This window comes from Balaenoptera musculus, chromosome 2 (genome assembly GCF_009873245.2).
Source record: "Balaenoptera musculus isolate JJ_BM4_2016_0621 chromosome 2, mBalMus1.pri.v3, whole genome shotgun sequence".
In the NCBI taxonomy this organism is placed as follows: Eukaryota; Metazoa; Chordata; class Mammalia; order Artiodactyla; family Balaenopteridae; genus Balaenoptera; species Balaenoptera musculus.
The window spans coordinates 77,229,253-77,254,344 of NC_045786.1; the positions used below are offsets into that span (position 1 = coordinate 77,229,253).

General features: G+C 37.4%; 1 protein-coding gene across 2 annotated transcripts in view; it reads left to right on the forward strand.

Moving 5' to 3' along the window:
* Positions 1–25,092, forward strand: part of MNS1 (meiosis specific nuclear structural 1) — an 85,596-nt gene that overhangs the window by 11,995 nt on the left and 48,509 nt on the right. The window contains exons 1-2 of one of the 2 annotated variants that reach the window (XM_036842655.1): positions 16,342–16,445; positions 20,285–20,506. In XM_036842655.1, the coding sequence (XP_036698550.1) occupies positions 16,443–16,445; positions 20,285–20,506 (225 nt within the window). In that variant the 5' untranslated portion in view covers positions 16,342–16,442. Of the gene's footprint in view, positions 1–16,341; positions 16,446–20,284; positions 20,507–25,092 lie in introns of those variants that run through there. The other variant, XM_036842656.1, reaches the window with a different exon arrangement.

Here is a 25,092-nt window from a genome sequence, read left to right on the forward strand (position 1 = left end):
ATATGGATCAAAGAATAATAAAATTGTATACTTATATCACATTATATAAAAGATATGTAAATTCTAGGTGAATTATAGATGGATCATGAAAAGCTTTATGAACTCACATTATTAAAGGATTGTTTAAATAAGGCAACCCCCCCATAAGACATAAAGGAAACAATTGATAAGTTTGACTACATTGGACTTAAAATTTCTGTGCATTAAAAGGGATCTTAGAGAAAGTAAAAATATAAGCCAGAGCTTGGAGAAAACAAAGTAGATGTATGTGTACTACCATGTAATTTCACAAGCACAATGTGGAATTAAAAGCTATTTGCAGAAGTATGGCTCAGTTTTATCATTAAAGCATGCAAAATAATATCACATTTTTTTCAGAGATTGAATTGATTCATGGTATTAAAAGTATAAAGACATGCATGAGAATGATAAATGCTATTAAATACAGAATAGTGTTATCTCTAGAAGGACAAAATAAGACAGGGTGATGTTTACAAGTGCACAAAACAGCTTCCATAGTTTTTCTTATGTTGTATGAAAACATGGGTGTCATATTATTCTCCATACCTTTCTGTATGTCAGAAATATTACCAATGCAAGTGGACACGATATAAAAGTAGAAACTAGATACCAGCAATAAAAGTTCAAGAAACTAAAAGTTGTGGGATTTAAGTTTTAAAATCTAAACTAGATATGACTGTAATATTTAAGGGAAAAGTAGGAAAATAAAGCATTGTTTAAATGAATAGATGTTAAAAGGAGGATAACATAAAATATTTCCTTATTAACAGGAAATAGAAACTGTGGGGGTTTTTTTGTTTGTTTGTTTTTGTTTATTTTTTTGCTAGAAAATTTACCAACATCTTTTCTACTAGTAATTCAATGTTGACCCAAGGTAAAGACTATTTATGGAAACTCAGAAGCCAAAGAAGAATAAGAAAAACACAGTGGAATTAGATGAAGTAGGTGTGGACAGAACTAAAATCCCTGATCAGATGTCCTTGAGCACTTCAGAAATTGGCAAAGAATTTCACAAAACCACTGTCTATTATTTTATAAAACTCTGGTAGAGTTTCTGCTGAGGTTCTGAATGCAAAAAAAAAAAAAAAATGTCAGCACAAAGACGTTTTTTTTAATGGAAAAGAACGGCCTTAGTATTAAAATATATCTTTCAAGTCAAATTCCTTGCCCAGGAAGCTATTGAACCTGTTTTGAAAGGATTAATTTGCAAATCTTAAGAAATAGTGTTGAACTTAAAATCAACATGAATTGGTGACGATTAGAATCTGTCAGTTGAATCTAATTTCCTTCTGTGATGGGTCTGTTAAAGGGCAGAGACAGTGTAATTAATTGCTTGAGGCTGAGAAACCCAATTAATCTCTAAGCTGACTTTTATTTCATACAATGTTAGTGCTAGAAGAGGCCTCAAGGATCATCTAGACTACTCTGTTCATTTTATAGACGAGGAAACACACATCAGGGAGGTTAAACGATTTGTTCAAGGTCAAAGATACAGTCTGTCCTTGCCACTGAGTCCTGTAAATAGGTTCATATTGCATCCTTAAAGCTTTTATGAGTTTCTTTGCATCTGATCATGAAATATTATTTGAACATGGGTTTTTCTGGCAATTCATCTCATGAATGTCTCCTTGGAAGGATTTCCAAGCCTCCGTTTTTAAAATTTGAAGCCTGCTCCATAATGTTTATGCAGCAAAGGGGGAGTGGGGAGGGGCCATGTCCTCGTCTACACACTCCTGGAGACAGAGGAGCAGCCCTTTGTGGACTTGTGGAAAAACAGGGGTCCCAATTTGACGGTGTGAGTGACACCTAATCCTGATGGTAACTTGCAAGCCATGCCATCCCTTAAGGATTCTATGGGCCTGATTGTAAGACGTAAGTAGAAAAAGCTGGTATGTAGAGTATTTTTCGAGAAGTTATCAGTCGGGTAGCTATGATAACAAAGATGACATATGAGAAGATCAGCGGAAATGAGACAGCTACTGTAATTGTGGGAAGCATGGAGGCATGCCTTGTGTCAGTGTGGCAGCCACGAGGTGTTCTGCTCAAATCTCCCTTTAAGAGAACCTGCTGCAAGGGTCGTGGGTGTCCAAGAACCTCCAGTTGCTGTGCATTTGGATCTCAGCAGCATTCATGCTGAGCCCTCGCTCTCCCAAACCTGCTCCCAGCCAATGCCTGAGCATGGCTGGGTGTTTTGGGCCCAACATGGGACACCTCTAATGCAGAGTCTTTGCCTGGGGACTCCCCATTGGCCTGGCAGAGACTTTCTCAATTGTGCTGCAGTTTGAGGCTCCTCCTGTTTTGTTTCCTCTCTCCTTTTACAGGTGTCAGATCTGTAGCAGTTCTGAAGGCTCTCCCTGCTTACCTCTATTTCCCCTCCTCTTTCATCCTTTATAGACCCTTCCCAAAATAAATGTCTTGACAGACCAATTCTGTCTTGGCATCTGCATCTCAGAAGACCCTAGCTGATGCAGAGTATAACAATTGCCCTGGTTGATGCCAAGGAGGGATAAAAAAGTAACTTGAAAAAGAATTAGGATCCTATTCTGCTGGTGAGGGCTGCATAGTAATTGTTTCTGTTTGGTTGTTGTCGTTCCCATTATTATAATTCCTTAACTGTGCTCCTTCATGAAAAAATTCCATGTTTCATAGATTCTAAGCTATACTTTTTTTTGTTTTCATTTTAAACTTTCTGAAATTGGGATAGGTCTTAAAATTGATGATGTGCCAATTTAATTGGCAGAGTTTTTTTCTTCTTTACTGATGAATAAAATAACGGTGCATCCTACCACTGATGTATTGTAGATTCAGTAAAATACATTAGCTCAATTCAGGTCACCAGATGCTAGGTACTATAATGGATTTTAAAGAACTAAGAGGCTGGATTAGCCTTAGTGGGCTGTAATTTTGCTATTTCTTAGGTATATCTATGAGGAAAGGAGAACCCTAAGGAACAGGATTGTATTATAGAGAGATGTACAGCAGAAAACTGTTGCCATGGGTATATTAATATAGAAAAGACTAGAGATCCAGTGAAACATTAAGTAATCATAGAAAGCAAGGAAATATGTTCTTTCACTTCTGGCTCTATTCATTCTTTTATTATTCCTTTCTGGGCTACTTTTATGACTGATAATTCCTTGCAGGCCATAGTCACCTTGTTTTCCTGGTTATTCTGTCATTCTCCCAGTAGTATCTTGTATACCAAAACCTGTGATAATAAAGGTTTTCCCCTCTATGTGTTGAACCCCATGTTGGTATGTGGGCATGGAAGACCAAGCAAATTTAGTAAGCTTACTAACAGTCTCCAGGGAGATGGGTTAGATGGAAGGATCTGTTGCCTGGAATCCCATAAATGTATCTGCTTATCTAAAATTGGAATCCTTGGCACTGACTGCTTCTAAAATTAGGATTGAAACCATTGTTTCCTTTCTCTCCAGGCACAGCCTTTAGGCCTGGATAAGTTTCCCCTAGCACTCCCCATTTCCAAAATGGGGAAGTCTCTGCCTCTGAAAAAACATAATTGTTATTCCTTATCTGGACACAAATCAAAGAGTACTGGATACTCAGTAAATAGTTACTATTCTTGTTCTATAAATCCTATGCAGAACATAAACTGTGTAATGTATATATCATTAGTATATTACATATTTTATTATGTATAAATTAAAAGTGTTATGTAGTCCATGATCTATTGTTAACATATGCATTTTATTATAGCCATTAATTATAATGCATATTTTAACAAAACTGAAGGTTAGGTTTGCATAGGAAAGAATAAATGAGGATCACCTTGATATACTAATCCATAATCGTTAAAAGGACTGGTATAGTTTGTGGAAAACATTCCATAAAATGAGAAATTTGCTATAATTCAGAAGTGAAGTGCATCTCCCTAAGATTGGGAAAGAGAGGCAATGTGATCTAATTCAGTAGTTTTTAAACTTTTTTGAGCTTGACCCATAGTGAGAAACACATTTTACGTCATGATCCAATATATACATGCATTCTTTCTTTCAATAACTAAAAAGTTTCACAAAACAATACCCATCTTACTAGATTTGACGCCCTCTAATATTTTTCAGGCTATTCTATTTCTATTTAAATACTGTTCGTGATCCGCAGTTTGAAAAATTCTGAACTCATGAAAAGAGTGTGAGCTGGGGAGACAGACTTGGTACAAAACTCTGTCCCACTATTGGCCTTGTCTGTGAACTTGGCAAGTTGTTTCTTCTGAATCTTGTTTTCTGCATTTGTAAAATGAACTGGGTTGTTCTGATGATTATAGACAATTATATACGAAGTGACTGGCATGTAGTAGGTGCTCAATAGATGATAAGGTAGCAGGATAATACTTTCCAATATTAACTGTTTTCCACTACATTTCCGTATACACGTTGCCATCTGTTACCTCAAGGTAAGCTTGTTACAGAATTTCTGGACCATTCTTTTCTGTTAGCTCTATCACTTGATGGATACAGCTTCTCTCTTTCTGTCTTTCCCCCTCACACTCCCTACTCCTCCCTCCCCTCCAGCAATGGACCTAGCAGGGCTGGGTCTGAGGACAGAACAATGGAAACAGCCTTGTACCAGTACTTCTCTGCCTGGCTCCAAGTTCGAAGCCAGCTTGGGTCCTTTGACTCCCTCTGCAGGGGGCTGCCTTCTTCACCTGCCATTCCTCCTGGAGGGTTATTGTGTCCCTCTTCCTCCCCTAGGACCTTAGTGTTACTCCTCAGGTTCTGAGTGTCCAGTCATTCTCCTTTCCTGTGAGGGTGCTTAGGCTCCCCACAAATCACCTCTCCCTGTCCTGCCCTCCAAACACACCCACATTTCTCTAGGTACATAGCTGATGTGCTATCATTTACTTTAATCATTCCTTTATCATTGCATATTTCAATCACCCCTCATTTTTTGCTAAATTAGAAAAATTTACAATGAATATAATAATGCATTTAGTGGTTTGTAAGTTGGAGTCTTGTTAATTTTTAATTAGAAAAAATTGCCGTAAATGTACCAAATTTGATCAAATTAGGCACTTTTTCTAAAGTTAAGAAATGAAAAAAATACCTTTATAATGGTAATTTACATATATATCTACATATATATTAATATGTATACATATACTTTTAAAAAATTAATTAATTAATTAATTAATTTATTTTTAGCTGTATTGGGTCTTCGTTTCTGTGCAAGGGCTTTCTCTAGTTGCGGCAAGCGGGGGCCACTCTTCATCGCGGTGCGCGGGCTTCTCACTATTGCGGCTTCTCTTGTTGCGGAGCACAGGCTCCAGACAGGCTCAGTAGTTGTGGCTCACGGGCCCAGTTGCTCTGCGGCATGTGGGATCTTCCCAGACCAGGGCTCGAACCCGTGTTCCCTGCATTGGCAGGCAGACTCTCAACCACTGCGCCACCAGGGAAGCCCCAATATGTATACATATACTTTTAAAAATCATTAAGAGCTTTATAATTCAGAAGCGGATGCCTCTGCTCTTCACAATGAATTAAGTGTGGTCATCTTTGCTTCACCACTAACCAAATTACAGTCTCTGTGCACTGTAACACTGGACAAATCCCTAAGCAACTGTTACTTCATATCACAAGTTCCATACCCTGTTTATGTATACATGATTTTTTATATATTCCAATACCCTGTTTTACTACTAATTTACATCACTTTCATTCAATTCTGTGCCTATACCTGTTTGTCTCTACTTTGTTTTTCTCCTATGCTTAGAATTTGACGTTCAAGGCACAAAAAAAGGACATCTGAGGCAATTATCTGGATGAAGGTAATTTTTTTCCAATTATATGGTATTTTAAACAGAAGTGGCTTTTTACAAAATTACCCAGATAAAATTGTGTTCGTATCCACAACGAATAAGCCTTCTTTCTGTGTCGTGTTCCCCAGCCCTGGAAATGAGTATATAGCAATTCTGCAGTTATTTTCCAGTTTTACTTCAGAATTTACAAAGTCAGCAACTTCCTGGTCCCTGTAGACTTGGTGGGTGAGGGTGCCAGAGCAGGAGTGAAAGTGGGAGAGCAGGAGAGGAAGAGACCCACTACTCTAGGTTTAAATGGGGCAACAAATAAGCCATTTAATAGTGCCCTTCCCCTCACCCCAAACAATTATGTGACACTTGATCCCATCCTCACAGAGTCAATGTGATTCCCAGCTTATGGTGGCTAAAATATCTAGAAACAGATTTCATTGTCTTAACGAAACAATCAGATTCAACACATGGAAGCTGGCCTATTCTGAATCAACCAGAACATAGTCATTTCCTAACTGCATATAACAGAGAGAAAAAGTACAAAAGGAAGTTATATACGATGAAACCATTAAATGCAGATTTGCCACAAGGCAAGTTGGTAATGCTTGAACATTCTGAAGTGCAAAAACTGCACAAACACATTATATTTTAAACACTCCATCTATTTAACAAACTATGTACGCTCTTCAGCTAAATAAGATGAATTGAGATTCAAGAGGCAGCACCGTACTGGCAAATCTCATCCTAAAGGCATCCATTAATATAAATCAACAGTAGCAATTTGGTTTGATCATTTATTTGCAAGAATCATTAAGGTTTATTAGCATAATTATTCCCTGTGGGATTTCATGTCAAGGAAATGAAAAATGGCATTATCAATATTTAAAAGATAAGTGTGTAATGTTCAGAGTACTTAAACAGTCATCTGCAGGTGGTGTCCAGCTGCAGCAAATTAGATTAGATTTGGGCATTTTTCTGAACAAAAGAAAAATTGTTTTGTTCTAATTGCTTCATTTTATAAAGCAATACAATTTTGTAAATAATTTCTCCTGCATAGTTAGAACTTACAGTGTGTACCTATTAACATGCCTTATTTCATATCAGCACCTCCGATATGTTCAACCCTTTTATGTTGTAACTATTGGGGAACATTAATCAGTATAATCCATCATTTATTATCAGGGAAAGCTTTTTCCCTTCAGTAATCTAGACCTCTAGTCTAGACCTGTAAGTGAAAAGCTATATCCCAAAGGGAAATGAACCAGGAGATTTCCCCTTAATTCTGGGAGGGCATAAATCCATCCTTAACAATGAAATATCATTTATAATAGTAATAATTTATCATGAGACATCCTTAAATGTGATAATTGTTTTTTTAAAAAGCCATACAATGGAATATTATTCAGTGATAAAAATAAATGCTCTATCAAGCTGTGAAGAGACACGGAGGAATCTTAAATGCATATTACTAAGTGAAAGAAGTCAGTCTGAAAATGCTATATACTGTATGATTCCAACTATATGACATTGCGGAAAAGGCACACTATAGAGACAGTAGAAAGATTAGTGGTTTCCAGAGGTTTGGGTGGAAGGAGGGAAGGATGAATAGGTGGACCACAGGGCATTTTAGAGCAGTGAAACTATTCTGCATGATATTGTAATGGTGGATACATGACATAATGCACTTGTCAAAATCCATATAGACCTGCACAAAACAAAGAGTGAACTCTGATGTAAACTATGGACTATAATGAATAATGTATCAATATTGGCCCGTCAACTGTAACAAATGTATGGTGCTAATCATAGTGGAAATTGTGTGGGTGTGAAGGGAAGGGGGGACATATGGGAACTCTCTGTATTCTATGAATTTTTCCGTAAACCTAAAACTGATCTAAAAAGCAAAGGCTATTATTTTAAAAAAAATTTTAGGGTAATTTTCTTCAGATAAAATCAGTTAATCATTGCAATTGATTAAATTTGTCTTTGTTTTAGATGAACAGTCAGGCCAAAAATCTTTTTCTCTGGCAGACCCCCTATTAAATAGCATAAATTATTGTAGAATCTTTCTACAATACCCATGTGTGGACTAGACACAAGGAGCTATAACTAAAATTCCCTTTAGAGACAAAGATCCTCAGTTAGAGAAGCAAAATAAATGAAAAGCATACATGTGTGCTAAAATACTTTGCAATACTGCATGACATTTCGCTATTAGGAATTAACAAATTCTACGCTATTGAACCTGTTATATCCTGAAGTGATCCTCATCTCTTACGCTCACTTCAAGGAGCCTAACACTTTGAGGAGATGGTTATGTCAAGAAATCTGCAGCAGGCTTCATCTCAAGTCAATTTATACACAACACCAAGACGGTAACCTTCTCTCTGTTCCTCTTAGACAGTATTGCCAATGACTAGAGCAGTAGAGGTAACGCTGATATGCAATCATGTGACCAATGACTCAAGGAGAGGGGGGAGCAAAAGGTTTGCAGCTCCCAGAAACTCTTTCGAGGCTCAACTGAAGCTTTTTATTCATGCTTTGTATTCTTTTTCTCATGGTCTCAGTCTTTGCCACATACAGTGGTCCTTGGGTATCTGTGGGGAACTGGTTCCAGGACCTGCCCTGGATACCAAAATCCACAGATGCTCAAGTCCCATATATAGCCCACGGTGCCCGTGGTTCTGCATCCGTGGATTCAACCAACCAGTGATCCTGTAGTACTGTATGTATCTATTTTAAAAAATCCCTATATATGTAGACCTTTGCAGTTCAAACCCATGTTGTTCAAGGGTCAACTGTATATACCTTTTAACCACAATTTCCTTCAAGGTGACTGTTGCATGTTTTAACTTGATTATGTATGGCTCGATCTTTAATCACTGTTTCTTCATTAGTACACTTTGTTCTTATTATAATGCCATTACCTTAAGCTAGAGGTCCCTTTGCTAGGGCAACCGGGAGTACAGTGTGAGTACTCTATAACTGAGAACTTGACTTGTACTTGGTCAGAATCCTATTGGTTTTATTCAGCTCCCCTCACTATTGTGATTAAAAGTGTGGCAACCATTCCACAAATCCTTCTTTTTGTCTCTCATAACTTCTGATGACCTACATGGCTTCCCCTTAGTTTATTTGTACTAACTGAATGCAGTGCTTCCCCCACCACCACATAATAGATTCCCTACCTGAATTACCCTTCTAATCATCCTAACACTCAAATTAGTACATTCTAAACATAATGTTAATCCTTCAATGGATATTTATTAAGCTATGCTATGTTCAGGGCTCTGTGCTAACCACCTTTTGGTAAATTTAGACAATACTGCATTTAAACTATTGCTGTGTGTGATGTTATGAAATATTAATTGCATGTTTCAAGAAGCAAATAGTATTGATATATTTAACTGCCTGATGAAACAGATAATCTATATATCGAAGAGTGACATACTTTATTTGATTAAAGAGTAGTCTCAAAGTTACAAATATTTTCTTGCAAAAACTAATATACTATTGTGATTTAGAAATCCACTGTACATGATAGAGCTTACCTTCATCAAGTAACTAAACATTTAATGATCAGATTTGTACCCTGTTTATGTTTCAAAGACATTTATATTTATTGATGTGTGAGCATTTCAGATAAATAATGTTGACTTGAGTCTATGTATGCAACCAAAGAATTTGTCATTTGGACGCCAAGCAATTAATTAGATTGTGTTAGGTAGATAAGGAAATGAAGAAATCATAATGTATCTAGACTTTAGAGAAGTCTTTTTGGAGAATTCCCTCATTATATTCTTATAGAAGGGTATAGAAATATTGGTAGTGTATTAGTAAAATTAGTGCATTGGTAAATTGTTGAATGATCGTACTCAAAGTTTGCTGATCTAGTTCCACCTGGAGAGATACTCTAGTAGTGCATATCAGGGCTCTGTGTTCTCCCAGTCTTACTCAGCATTTTTATCTATGAAGTATTTGAAAATATGAAAGGCATGTTTATCCAATTTGTAAATGATGTCAACTGAAGAAAAACGCACAATGTAAGAGCTGTGAGTTAAGTTTTATTTGGGGCAAAATGAGGGCTATAGCCTGGGAGACAGCATCCCAAATAGCTCTGAGGAACTTCTCTGAAGAGGTAGGGGGGGAGATCAGTATTATAGGTGATTTTAGTGGAGGTGGATACATGCAGTCAAGTTTACTTTTTTTTTGTAAAAAGTAAACTTGACTGCTAGTCTCATGAAGGTTGCTGCTAGTCATGAAGAGCAGATGTCTCTGTTAATGATTTTAGTGTCTTACTGCATATGAGAAGATGCAAGTATTTGGGCTCATAAAATCTTCTCCTGAAAGTTTCTAACTATCTGAAGGCCTGTTCTGCTAGTTGTTCCCAGAGCACAGAGTGCCTCATTCCTGATCTCCACCCTGAACTCCTTTCAGGGTGTATTGAAGGTCAGTGACTGCAGTGGCTAGTGACTTAATCCTTGTAAAGGCAGATGGCAAGTGCCAACTTTTAGATAGCAATGACATGACTCTGGGTTATCGAATTACTAGACAAACATGTTGCATGGATATTTTGGAGAACAAAACCAAGAATTAAAAATTGCAGTCAAGACTCTGAGATCACAGGGATTAAAGGAAGGAAACTGGCTAGTACCTTCTAGAAAATAAAGAAGGGAGAGAGGAAAATGTGAGAAAGGAAATTAGAGGTTTTCCACTCTAACTACTAATAATCTTTAAAATCAAACATTGATTTTGATTTAAAAAGGCAATTAATGCTGCAAAAAGTTTTGTTTTTCTTAATCATTTTCACCCATGAAATTAAACAGAGATAGTGGTTGTATCAGTTAGGAATTGCATTTGGATAACTGTAATAGAATCCCGGGTGGAGAAGAGGACACAGAGGCTTAGACAAATTAGTTTACTTTTCTGTCAGATAGCATGAGGTCATGAGTTAGGCAGCCCAGGGCTGGTGTGGTAGCTCTGTGGTCATAAGGAAGCAAGGCTCCTTCTCTTTTTCTGCTCTGCCATCCAGAGCATGTGTTATCTCATTGGCAAGACAGCTGGTGGACTTTGTCATCACATACTCTTATTAAGGACAGAAACCCACACATACAAAGGCCCTCTGACAAGAAAAAGCTCAGAGAAATCCATTTTGGCCAAAGTTTGAAGAAGAAACCTGAAGGGCTAGATATATAAGCCTTTACAGGTCAGGTTGATGGTTTTAGACTTTCTTTAAAGGCCAAAAGAAAACAGTGAATTCTTATCATTAAGGAAAGTTTTTCCAATATGAGACACCAGAGACCTAGTGTGCCAAGACCTGTCTAAAATGCTGAGACTGGACCAGGATAACAGAGAACCCCATTCCTCCCACCTCCTGGCTAGTAAGCAGGAGCAACAAAGAAGAGCAATCTCCTGCTGGGGGAGGAGACGAGTATGGAGAGAACCTCTGACATGCAGGAACACAGGGAAGCCCTAAAGCTAAGGGTGAGTCAGGAATGTTGAGAAAAGCAATCTGGAAAACCAACCCCCAACATAAGCACAAGATAACACGAGAGAAATTTGAAGACAGTGGTGCACTGAAGATAACCGAAGCAACACGAAGTTCAAATCCAGCTCAACTTCTGACTATACATAGTCAACCTCCTACATTCACTGTAGGAGAATAGGTGTGCTATTGCCGGGCATAAATATGACTTATCTCAGTCTCTGCTGTCTTACACATGATGTCTGGCATTCAATCAAAAAGTATGAGACACACACACACACACAAAACCAAGAAAAAACACTGTAAAAAGTGTACAAAGGTGAAGCAGTCAACAGAACAAAACTCATATGACCCAGATGGTGAAACTATCAGAAAAATTTAAATACTATAATTAATATACTAAAGTCTCTAATGGAAAAGACAGACAATATATGTGAAAAGATGGGTATTTTTAGCTGAGAAGGTGGAAAGTATAAGAAAGAGATAATGGAAATATTAGATAAAAACAAAATAGTACTGAACATGAAGAATGCCTTTGACAGGCTCATCAGAAGACTTGACATAGCTGAGGAAAGAGTCAGAAAATTTGAAGATGTAGCAATAAATATTACCTAAACTGAAACACAAAGATAGAAAGATTGGAGGAGGAAAAAAACAGAGCATTTGAGAGCTTCATGACACTATCAAATCACCTAACATATGTGGAATCCTATGTATTGTAGATTTAAATATGTAAATAAAATGTATGATAACAATAGCACAAAAGATGGGATGGAGGAATTGAAATTAAACTGTTGTAAGGTTTATATATACGTGTGTGTGTGTATATATATATGTATACACACACACACATACATATATACATATATATAGTAAATCTTAGGGCAATCACTAAAAAATAAAGAGGTATAAATAATAAGCTGATAATGAAAATAAAATGGAACTATAAAAAATAATCAAAAAGAAGAAAGAAAAAGAAGAGAAAATGAATCAATAACAGATGCAACAAATATTTTAAAATTTGCAAAATTGTAGATATCAATCCATGCATAATATCCATAATGATATGTAGATATAAACGGCATAAACACCAATTAAAGGATGGTGATTGTCAGACTGAATAAAAAAGCAACACCCAACTATACACTATCTACAGGAAAGCCATTTTAAATATAAAGACACATTAAAAGTAAAAGCAAGGAGAAAGATATATTATGTAAACACTCGTTAAATAAAATCTGGAGTGCCTACATTAATATCAAAAAGACTTCAGAACAAAGACTATCACCAGGGAAAAAGAGGGTCATTTCAGAATGTTAATGTCAAAATATTTTTAGGACATAATAATAATCCTAAAGGTGTATACCTCTAACAATAGAACTTTAAAACACATGCAGCAAAAAAAGAACTGAAAAGAGAAATAAGCAAATCCACAGTTATTCTTGATGACCTCAACACTCCTCCCAGTAATTAATAAAGCAAATCAATAGAAATACAGTAAGGATATAGAATACCTGAACAGCATTCTCAATCAACTTGACCTTATTGAACATCTCGCCCAAAACATCAGAATACATATTCTTTTCAAGGACACATGAAACATTCACCAGAACAGACCGTATTCTGAACAATAAAACAAACCTCAATTAAAAAGATTTGAAATCATACAGAGTGTGTTCTCTGACCATAATGGAATTAAACTAGAAATCAATAACAAAAAGGCACCTGGACAATCTGAAATGTTTGGAAAGTTAACAAAACGGCTCTAAATAATTCATGGGTCAAAGAAGAAGTCTCTGAATATTCTGAATTGAACAAATGAGAATGCACAACATATCACAATCTGTGGGAGGCAGCTAAAGCAGGGCTTAGAGGGAAATATAAGTTATACATTTATATTTGAAAAGAAGAATGGTGTTAAAGATTTAAGCTTTCACCTTATGAAACTATAAAAAGAAGAGCAAATTAAACCCAAAGCAAACACAGAAAATAATGATGGTTAGAGCAGAAAACAATGGACTTGTAAATAAAAAAAAGTAGAAAAAAATTAATAAAACCAAAAGTTTGCTCTTTGAAAACATAAATAAAATTAATAAAACTCTGATGAAGAACAATATTTCTTCAAAGTTATTTATGGTAGAGCTTTCTCTTGTGTGCATAACAGTAATATAATTTCAATCATTTGTTCATTTAACAAATATTTATTTATCACTTACTATATGCCAAGCACTATTTTAAATGCTTGGGATACATTAGTGTTCAAAACAACAACAACAAAATTTCTGCTGACAGCCCAGTCAACAAGGTTTAATTAGAGGCTACTTTAAGAGAAGCTATACATAAGCCATGATTTTCGTAGAGTTCTTTTGGAAGTTGCTAGACTAACAGGGGATTAAATGCAAATAATAGTTACATCCTGGTTTCAAAGTGTTTTGTACTGTACACACCCTGTTGTCAATTTTACTTTTGTAGTAACTGGGTTTATAAGACTCCCAAAAGACAGAAACATTGACAATATTCTCCCTATACACACACACACACATACACTTGCACAAGTCCCTTTTGACGTTAGAAAACAATTTGAGTCTAAGGTGAGGTCTAAAAGCCCATTAGGGTTATCTATTTGCTATTAATCTCTTTGCATTTCAGTTTGGGAGGTTTCTATTGACATATCTTCAAGCTCACTGATTCTCTCTTCAGTGGTGTCCAGTCTACTGATATCCTATTAAAGGCATTCCTCATTTGTTACAGTGTTTTTGATTTCTAGAATTCTCTTTGGATTCTTCCATTTCCATGTCTCTGCTTAAATTACTCTTCTGTTCTTGTATGTGGTCCACATTGTTTGTCAGATCCCTTAGCATATTAATCATAGTTATTTTAAATTCCTGTTTAATTCCAAATGTGTGTGAGAGCTGAGTCTAGTTCTGATGCTTACTTTGCTTTTCAGACTGTGCTTTCCCTTGCCTCTTAACAATCTGCCTTTAGCCTTGTAATTTGTTGTTGAAAGGTGGACACGGTATATTGGGTAATGGGAACTGAGGTAAACAGGGCTTTAGTGTGAGGTTTTTTTATTATATGGCTAGGAGTTAAGCTGTGTTTAATGTTTGCTGTAGTTGTAGGTTCCAGAGGCTTCAGATTCCTCTGTTTTTGTTTTTGTCTCCTGTTGTCTTTGGATTCCCTAAGAATTCCTTGTTAGAGTGTGTGTTTTGAAGGACTTCCAGCTGTAATCAACTGTTATTACACTGGAGCATTGTTGGTGTGGTGATAAAGTGTGGGAAAGGGGAAGCATTTTATGGTTTTATGGTTAAGTCTTTTGGTAGAGCTGTGTCCCTGGGCTGTGACCTTCACGAATATTTCTTAGATCCCCTTTGTCCACTTAGGTGAGACAGGAAGGCTGGAGGCAGAGAAATGTCCTTGACCCAGGTAGAATTAGGTTCTGGTAAAATCTTTTCCTCTGTAAAGTAGGCCTTTATTGTGGAGAAGGCTCTGGACATATTTCACAATGATTCTTCTTCTCAGCCTCCTGCCAGGACCATGAGAGATCTTTTTCGGTTCTTCATTGTGAGAACCTGGTGAGATTCCTGGAGACAAAACCCAGAGCAGTGTGGAAGCCTCCCTAACACGGCAGCCCCCGCTAGTTTCACTGATTCTAGTCCATACTCAGTCTCCAGCAATCCATCATAATTACCATTTAATTATTCCTAATTCATGGCTTCAGGGGCCACTGCTCCATGTAAGGAGGTCTTGACTGTGACTCTCTGGATTTACCTCTCCCCACATTTCAGGGTGATGGGTTGCCCTGTGACCTCAGTTTTATGATGAATGCAAGAAAAGTCATTAGTTTCGAGTTTATCCAGCTTTATCTGGTAGTAAGGAGGGAAGTGATAACTTCCAAGTTTTTTATATTTTGGAGCTGAAACCATAAGTCCTATTTTTTTTTTTAAAGATTTATTTATTTATTGACTGATTGATTGCTATGTTGGGTCTTCGTTTCTGTGCGAGGGCTTTCTCTAGTTGCGGCAAGCGGGGGCCACTCTTCATTGCGGTGCGCGGGCCTCTCACTATCAAAGCCTCTCTTGTCGCGGAGCACAGGCTCCAGACGCGCAGGTTCAGTAGTTTTGGCTCACGGGCCTAGTTGCTCCGCGGCATGTGGGATCTTCCCAGACCAGGGCTCGAACCCGTGTCCTCTGCATTAGCAGGCAGATTCTCAACCAGTGCGCCACCAGGGAAGTCCCATAAGTCCTATTTTTAATTAATCTTTAAGCAGACATATTGCTACACAAGATGGACTTCAAATTAGCACAAACTAAGCCAAGTTCACATGCTAACTACCTTAAAAAAATTTTGTTTCACTTTTGACAAGATTTCTCTAAATATGTCATCTCTAAAATCAATATATTTGACTAATTTCTCTGACCCATTCCTGTTCTTAAGCTCTTCCATTTAAAATGGACTTCAGTGTGTAACTTGCCAATATAATAAACCTAACCAAAATCCTGCCATCATCTGTCCGCTCTCTCATTGGTACCTGGACCTTGTATTACATAGAATAAGATCCATGTGGCCCATATATTTTATTCCCCCAATTTACCAACAGCTTCTGTGGGTCCCCCCACAGTGCACAGTTACTCAGCTAGGGAGACCGTGACCGTGCCTCCCACTGCCGAGGACGAATGCCGTCATCAACCCTGCAGAACCTGCATTGAGGCTGCAGTATGTTTTGTGCACGGAAAGTGACTTTGGCCTCATATCTTAGACAGGAGTTTGCCGTATTTCTCTGTAAACAGTTTCCACACCTCAACTTGGCTCCCAACTCCACCAAACCGACAGATAGTTGCTTGAGGGAAATCTTGGCTCCTAACAGACTGCAAAGGGCTTGCCTCAGTACACATGTGGATTTCCCCCCCGTCTCCTTAAAATTTATGGAAAAACAAAAACAAAAACAAAAAACTTATGGAAGTAGCCGCCCTGCCAAGCCTCCTAAGAAGCTCAGCGCTCATTGGATAGGGCTGCGCCCAATGGGAGGCGGCGGCCTTCGCGGGTGGCTGGCGCGCTGCAGCGGCAGTTGCCGGGAGACCGTATCAAAACCGGAGAGCTCTGCTGGCGTCTTGGTTTACCGCCTGAGTTGGTGGCCGCCAGAGCGGGAGAGGGGGAGTTTCGTCGGCCGAGATGGTGAGCTTGTCGGGGGGTCTCAAAACTAGTTGGTTGTCTATTGATTTAATTCTAGTTTAGAGCCAGCCTGCTTCTAAAAAAGGATTTGAAGTGCCCAATCTGAGAATAAAGTGGGAAACTCGTATTTGCTTTCAGAGACCTCAGGTGCTATTATTTAAGGGACTACTTGGTTGTCTATTGATTTAGTTCTAGTTTAGAGCCAAACTGCTTCTAAAAAAGGATTTGAAGTGCCTAATCTGAGAATAAAGTGGGAAACTCGTATTTGCTTTCAGAGACCTCAGGTGCTATTATTTAAGGGACGCTCCTGGTGGCTTCCAGCCTTTTTTCGCATTTCTCCACAGTATATTAAATCCGCCCGGTAAAAATCTTGCTTCCCACACATCTGGAAATTTGGGAAATGTTTAAGAACCGCTGAACAAATGAGTGGAAATGAAGGTCCAGGAGAGAGCGAATGAATAAATAACAGCAGGTTGACCTATTAAATGTATATTAGAAAAACGTGACCTTTTTTTTTAAAACATCTTTATTGGAGTATAATTGCTTTACAGTGTTGTGTTAGTTTCTGCTGTATAACAAAGTGAATCAGCTATATGTATACATATATCCCCATATCCCCTCCCTCTTGCATCTCCCTCCCACCATCCCTATTCCCCCCCGCTCCAAGTGGTCACAAAGCACCGAGCTGATCTCCCTGTGCTACGCAGCTGCTTCCCACTAGCTATCTGTTTTACATTTGGTAGCGTATATAGGTCCATGCCACTCTCTCACTTCGTCCCAGCTTACCCTTCCCACTCCCCGTGTCCTCAAGTCCATTCTCTACGTCTGCATCTTTATTCCTGTCCTGCCCCTAGGTTCTTCAGAACCTTTTTTTTTTTTAAACATTCCGTATATATGTGTTAGCACATGGTATTTGTTTTTCTCTTTCTGACTTACTTCACTCTGTATGACAGACTCTACGTTCATCCACCTCACTACAAATAACTTAATTTCATTTCTTTTAATGGCAGAGTAATATTCAATTGTATATGTGTGCCACATCTTCTTTATCCATTCATCTGTCGATGGACACTTAGGTTGCTTCCATATCCTGGCTATTGTAAATAGAGCTGCTATGAACATTGTGGTACATGAACTCTTTTTGAATTATGGTTTTCTCGGGGTATATGCCCAGTAGTGGGATTGCTGGGTCGTATGGTAGTTCTATTTTTAGTTTTTTAAGGACCCTCCATACTGTTCTCCATAGTGGCTGTATCAATTTACATTCCTACCAACAGTGCAAGAGGGTTCCCTTTTCTCCACACCCTCTCCAGCATCTGTTGTTTGTAGATTTTTTGATGATGGCCATTCTAACTGGTGTGAGGTGATAGTTTTGATTTGCATTTCTCTAGTGATTAGTGATGTTGAGCATCCTTTCATGTGTTTGTTGGCAATCTGTATATCTTCTTTGGAGAAATGTCTATTTAGGTCTTCTGCCCATTTTTGGATTGGGTTGTTTGTTTTTTTGTTATTGAGCTGCATGAGCTGTTTATATATTTTGGAGATTAATCCTTTGTCCGTTGATTCTTTTGCAAACATTTTCTCCCATTCTGAGGGTTGTCTTTTGGTCTTGTTAATGGTTTCCTTTGCTGTGCAAAAGATTTTAAGTTTCATTAGGTCCCATTTGTTTATTTGTGTTTTTATTTCCCTTTCTCTAGTAGGTGAGTCAAAAAAGATCTTGCTGTGATTTATGTCAAAGTGTGTTCTTCCTATGTTTTCCTCTAAGAGTTTTATAGTGTCCGGTCTTACATTTAGGTTTTTAATCCATTTTGAGTTTGTTTTTGTGTATGGTGTTAGGGAGTGTTCTAATTTCATCCTTTTACATGTAGCTGTCCAGTTTTCCCAGCACCACTTATTGAAGACTGTCTTTTCTCCATTGTATATCCTTGCCTCCTTTGTCATAGATTAGTTGACCATAGCTGCGTGGGTTTATCTCTGGGCTTTCTATCCTGTTCCATTGATCTGTATTTCTGTTTTTGTGCCAATATCATATTGTCTTGATTACTGTAGCTTCGTGGTATAGTCTGAAGTCAGGGAGTCTGATTCCTCCAGCTCCGTTTTTCTTTCTCAAGATTGCTTTGGCTATTCGGGGTCTTTTGTGTCTCCAAACAAATTTTAAGATTTTTTGTTCTAGTTCTGTAAAAAATGCCATTGGTAATTTGATGGGGATTGCATTGAATCTATAGATTGCTGTGGATAATATAGTCATTTTCACATTATTGATTCTTCCAATCCAAGAACATGGTATATCTCTCCATCTGTTTGTATCATCTTTAATTTCTTTCATCAGTGTCTTACAGTTTGCTGCATACAGGTCTTTTGTCTCCTTGGGTAGGTTTATTCCTAGGTATTTTATTCTTTTTGTTGCAGTGGTAAATGGGAGTGTTTCCATAATTTCTCTTTCAGATTTTTCATCATTAGTGTATAGGAATGCAAGAGATTTCTGTGCATTAATTTTGTATCCTGCTCCTTTACCAAGTTCATTGACTAGCTCTAGTAGTTTTCTGGTAGCATCTTTAGGATTCTCTATGTATAGTATCATGTCATCTGCAAACAGTGACAATTTTACTTCTTTTCTGATTTGAATTCCTTTTATTTCTTTTTCTTCTGATTGCTGTGGCTAAAACTTCCAAAACTATGTTGAATAATAGCAGTGAGAGTGGGCAACCTGGTCTTTGTTCCTGATCTTAGTGGAAATGTTTTCAGTTTTTCACCATTGGGAATGATGTTGGCTGTGGGTTTGTCATATATGGCCTTTATTATGTTGAGGTAAGTTTCCTCTATGCCTACTTTCTGGAGGGTTTTTATGATAAATGGGTGTTGAATTTTGTCGAAAGATTTTTCTGCATCTATTGAGATTACCATATGGTTTTCCTCCTTCAATTTGTTAATATGGTGTATCACATTGATTGATTTGCGTATATTGAAGAATTCTTGCTTTCCTGGGATAAACACCACTTGATCATGGTGTATGATCCTTTTAAAGTGCTGTTGGATTCTGTTTGCTAGTATTTTGTTGAGGATTTTTGCACCTATGTTCATCAGTGATATTGGCCTATAGTTTTCTTTTTTTGTGACATCTTTGTCTGGTTTTGGTATCAGGGTGATGGTGGCCTCGTAGAATGAGTTTGGGAGTGTTCCTCCCTCTGCTATATTTTGGAAGAGTTTGAGAAGGATAGGTGTTGGTGCTTCTCTAAATGTATAATAGAATTCACCTGTGATGCCATCTGGTCCTGGGCTTTTGTTTGTTGGAAGATTTTTAATCACAGTTTCAATTTCAGTGCTTGTGATTGGTCTGTTTATATTTTCTATTTCTTCCTGGTTCAGTCTCGGAAGGTTGTGCTTTTCTAAGAATTTGTCCATTTCTTCCAGGTTGACATGACCAGCTTTTGAACCTCACTTTACAGCCAAGGGGGAAGGGGTAGAGGGTGGAATGAGGAGGAATTCCCTGCGTAGTGGTAAAGAGCTGGGTCTATAGAGCTCAGCTGCACGTCTTTGAATTCTAGTATGGCTGTTTATTAGCTGAGGAAACTTGGGTCAATTTGCTTTAACTTTTCATGCCTCATATATAAGATGGGCAACACTAATAGTACCTGCTTCATTGATATATCATGTATTTACCTACCACATTTGCTTTTTTATTATGATATATTTCTCTGAATTTAGGAAGGAAGCCAAAAGCCTCTCGTTTTTTACTGTTAGCTATCTTCATTTCATTTGTTTCTGGGGGCTACATCAATATATTTAAAAAAAATTAGATCCTGGAACACCAAAGTATGCTTTTTCTCCCCCCCTCATTTTAGGCTTCCAAAAGGAGAACTCTGAGCTTTAGTGAAAGGCATCAGAAATTAGTAGATGTCAACTATTGCAAAAAATTGCATGTCGAGGCACTACAAAGGCTACAGAATCAAATCAGGGACCAAATGGTGCAGAATGAGAATGATGACCGGGCTGAGCGCAAAAGGTTCCTCAGATTATTACGGAATGAACAATTTGAGTTGGATATGGAAGAGGCCGTTCAAAAGGTAAGTCTTACTATTCATTTTTACATCATTTTTTCCCTTCATTTTCTCTTTGGAAACAATGAAAACCAACTGGAATTGAATAGAGAGACTAAGCATCAGGCAAAGGATGCCTCCCAGTGAGTCAGCCCAGTGTAGTGGTAAAGAGCTGGGGTTTTGGAGCTGGACTGTGTATCTTTGAGTCCTAGTACTACTATATGTTAGCTGTGGAACCTTGGGTAGTTTGCTTTTACTTTCTCTGCCCCATCTAGAAAGTGAGAAGAATAATAGTACCTACTTCATAGGATTGTTTTAGTAATTAATCAGTAAATACAGGCAAAGCCCTTAGAATAGTGCTTGGAAGAGTAAGCACTCAGGTTTTTTTTTTTCCATAAATATGAAATCCATAATTACTAACTTCCACAGTTTTGTTCACATAAGTATAATTCTGTTGCTTTCCCTAAAATTCTAAAGACAAAAATTTAAGAATACCTTTTTTGAATTTATTGAGATTAAACATGTACATTAAGTGGTAGAAAATGAACACTTATTTATTAGCTATGAATTTACTTGTATTTTTGATTTTTGAAATACTGCCTTGAAAAATTCAGGTATAATATGTAGGTATGTAACTACTAAAGTGTGGAGACAGTTTTTCAGTGCATATTTTAAGGGATGAGGTAGGTAGAAAAAGGGAAACCAACAAGAAACGAAATGAGTTCTCATAAATGTGAAAAAGATGTTCTGATATTTCAGTGTTTTTTGAGTGTCTGCTGTACGTTCAACATTTTGTAAGATATTTTGGGGAATGGCAAAACCAAGTTTTAAAAGTGGTATTCATCCTTCTGAGTTTCAAATTCCAGAAGCTTAGACATGACTTTTTAACCCTGAGCAAGAAGATCCTTGGGGATTAGATTTTTTTGCCTATTCTTTTTATTCTTTTTTTTCTTTAATTTTAAAGAAAATCCCAGATATCATATCAACTCTCTCTTGTATACTTCAGTATACATCTTACAAAATATGGATTTATTTTTATATAGCAGCAGCATAATGCCATTATCTTACCTGATAGAATTATCAGTAAATAACTTCAAGGTATCATTTAATACCATTCCATAATCAAATTTCTGTGATTGTGTCAGAAGACTGCTTTTATAGTTGGTTTGTTTTAATCAGATCCAAACGAGGTTTATCCAGTGTATTTGGTTATGTCAGGTCCCTTTTAATCTAAAACAACCCTTCCCTGTGCTTTTTTTTTTTTAACTTCATGGTTTTAACTTGTTAAAGAAGCTAGGCCAGTTGTTTAATAGGATATCCCACTTTCTGAATTTATCTGTTTGCTTCCTCAGTGGTTCCTTTACTTTGTTCCCCTATCTCTTATATTTCCTCTAAATGAAAGTTAGCCCTAAGGGCATGATTAGATTTAGGTACAACTCTTTTGGCAGTGACTCCATGGCAATGCTATCCTCGATATTTTATCCCACCAGCAGGCGCATACTGGTGCTGATGTTGATGCTAATGTTGATTAGTGGGTTTAATGAGACAGCCTGGTTCCTCCATTGTAAAGATCCCCATCAAACTTTAATCTTTGGTTTCACCAATGAATCTTTTTCATTATTAGGGGTTGCAAAACACTGATTTTCTAATGTTATTGTTCCTTTCACATTTAATTAGCTGCAATTCCTCTGTAAAGAACTTTCCTTCATCAACTAGAGTAATTTGGTACCCTGAGATACAGTTTTTACTGGAAAGGGAGATAAATAATTTTCAGAGTAAGAATTGGTGCCCTAGTCACTTCCATTGTTGTATGCCTATGTTGCTTTTTAAAGTTTTGTTTTGAGCTTTGGACTTTTTCTCTTTTTATTTTTTTTGGAGTCATGGGCCTTTATATACTTGAATTAATTGTATTTATTATTCTTTTTCATGCTCAGATTGTCCTACATTTGGCCAATGGATGCCCTTTGATTGCTTCTGTGTCCTTTTGACAAGACTCCCTTAATTTGTGGTAGCTTCCTTGCTTTTTGTCAGAATACAGTGTTACAGGCTAGGGATGGTTAATTTTACGTGTCAGCTTGACTGGGCCATGGGGTGCCCAGATATTTGGTCAGCCATTATTTTGGGTGTCTTTGGATGAGATTAACATTTAAATTAATAGACTGAGTTAAGCAGATTTTGAACTGAAACAGCTCTTACTGAGTCTCAAGACTGCCAGCCTTCAGACAGGAACTACACCAGTGGCTCTCAGGCCTTTGACCTTAGACTGGAACTAAACTGTTGGCTGGCTTCTGTCTCCAGCTTTCCAACTCACCCTGCAGATCTTGGGACTTGCCTGCTTCCGTAATTGCTTGAGCTGATTCCTTATATTGTTTCTGTTTCTCTGGAAAACCCTAATACAAGGTTCATCTTATAAATTTCTTGCTTCATACCTGGAATTGGCCATTGTACCAAGAAGTTCTATTATCATTTAGTGGAAATAATATTTAGAGACAATTTTGGGTTTAGATATGCTTATTGCTCTTGGGTGTTAGATATGCTTATTATATTGGTTCCAGGTCTTTTCAGCAGATAGAACTTGGACATATGCATATTTTTAACTTTTTGAGATAAGTTTAGTTTTACAGAATAGTTGCAAAAATAATACCCTTGACCTGACTTCCCTTTATGTTACCGTCTAACATAATCATAGAACAATTATCAAAATGAAGAAATTAGCCTTACCACAATACTATTAACTAAACTGTGAGATTTATTCAGATTTCATCAGTTTTTCCACTAACAACTTTTTGTTGTTGTTGTTCCAGTATCACAAATTGCATTTAGTTGTCAGGTGTCCTTAGTCTCCTCTAAGTCTCCTCCATTCTGTGGGTTCCTCCCTTTTTTTCTGTCTTTCATGACCTTGACAGTTTTGAAGACTATAGTTCATTTGTTATATTAGTTTTCTGTTGCTGTGTAACAAACTTCCACAAACTTAGTGGCTTAAAACAATATCCATTTATTACCTCACAATTTCTGTAGGTCAGAAGTCCAGGCATGGTGTAGCTGGATTGTCTGCTCGGTCTCACAAGGCTGAAATCAAGGTGTTGCCTGGGATGCATTCTCATCTGGATCTTGGGGCCTCTTCTCGGCCTGTTTAAGTTGTCAGCAGAGTTCATGTTCTTGTAGTTGTAAGCCTGAAGTTTTCATCTCCCAGAGGTTGCTGACATTCCCTGCCACGTGACCCTCTCTACACATGCAATTTACTTACTTCCTGGCACCACAAGATGTTCCAGGCTCAGCTTATTCTTCCCTTGCCTTGGAATCAACCAGTTCTCTAAGAAGACTTGGTTCCTTTTATTGGAAAATGGTATTTAGAAACCAAGGTCTGAATGATAGACGTGTTCATTATTACTGGGGTTTTACTGCTCTACTCCCTCTAGGTGGAAAGAACTAGAAAACAAACTAGAAAATAACCATACACACACATCTGTGTTTACATTTGTGTGTCTATCTGCATGTATTTATTAATAAAAAAAAACCATGAGCCTGAGTTGGTACTGCTGACTGCAATCTGCCACCACAGGGGTCATTTTAGTCTTTTCCCTTTCCTGATTTGTAATTGCATTCTCCCAACAAAAAGAAAGCTGGCTCTCATTATCTACAATATATTTATTTATTCTTTCAACCGTAGAATACAAATAGTTTCAGAATTGCTAACCTGCACCCTTGTGAACAACAAATTTACTTACTACAATATAGACTTGGGTACAGTTCTTTGTGTGTTTAGCCTTGCAATATCTAGTCAAACTTTTTTCCAAAGTTACTTATGTCCACTCCTACCTATCTCCTCCATTGTGGTTATTTGATTGATTTTTGTTTGGTTGGTTTTTTTGTGATTGATTTTTAATACAGTTAATTTGTTATAGTCTGCATTCCATTGTCCTCCCCACATCTGATTGATTTCTTTTTTTTTTTTTTAATGTTGAAATAATTACATATCCTTGGGAAGGTGCAGAGATAGTGCAGAGAGGTCCACTGTGCCCTTGGGCAGTTTCTCCCAATGGTTACATCTTACACAACTGTAATATGATATCAACCCTGTAAAATGACATTGCTATGTTATGCGTATATATTTCTATGTCATTTTATTACATGTGTAGGTTTATGCAAGCACCACCTCATTCAAGATACAGAACTATTCCATCACCACCAAGACCTCATTCATGCTACCCCATTATTGTCACACACTCTCTTCAAACCCCACTATGCCTGGCAATCACTAATTTGTTCTCCATCTCTATAATTTTGTTATTTCAAGAATCTTATTTTTAAAAGAGGATGTTATATAAACAGTCCTGCATGTGATTCCATACATATGTGGAATCATACATCTATAACCTTTATTTATTTATTTTTTTAAACATCTTTATTGGAGTATAATTGCTTTACAATTGCTTTACAATGGTGTGTTAGTTTCTGCTTTATAACAAAGTGAATCAGCTATACATATACATACATCCCCATATCTCCTCCCTCTTGCGTCTCCCTCCCACCCTCCCCATCCCACCCCTCTAGGTGGTCACAAAGCACCGAGCTGATCTCCCTGTGCTATGTGGCTGCTTCCCACTAGCTAT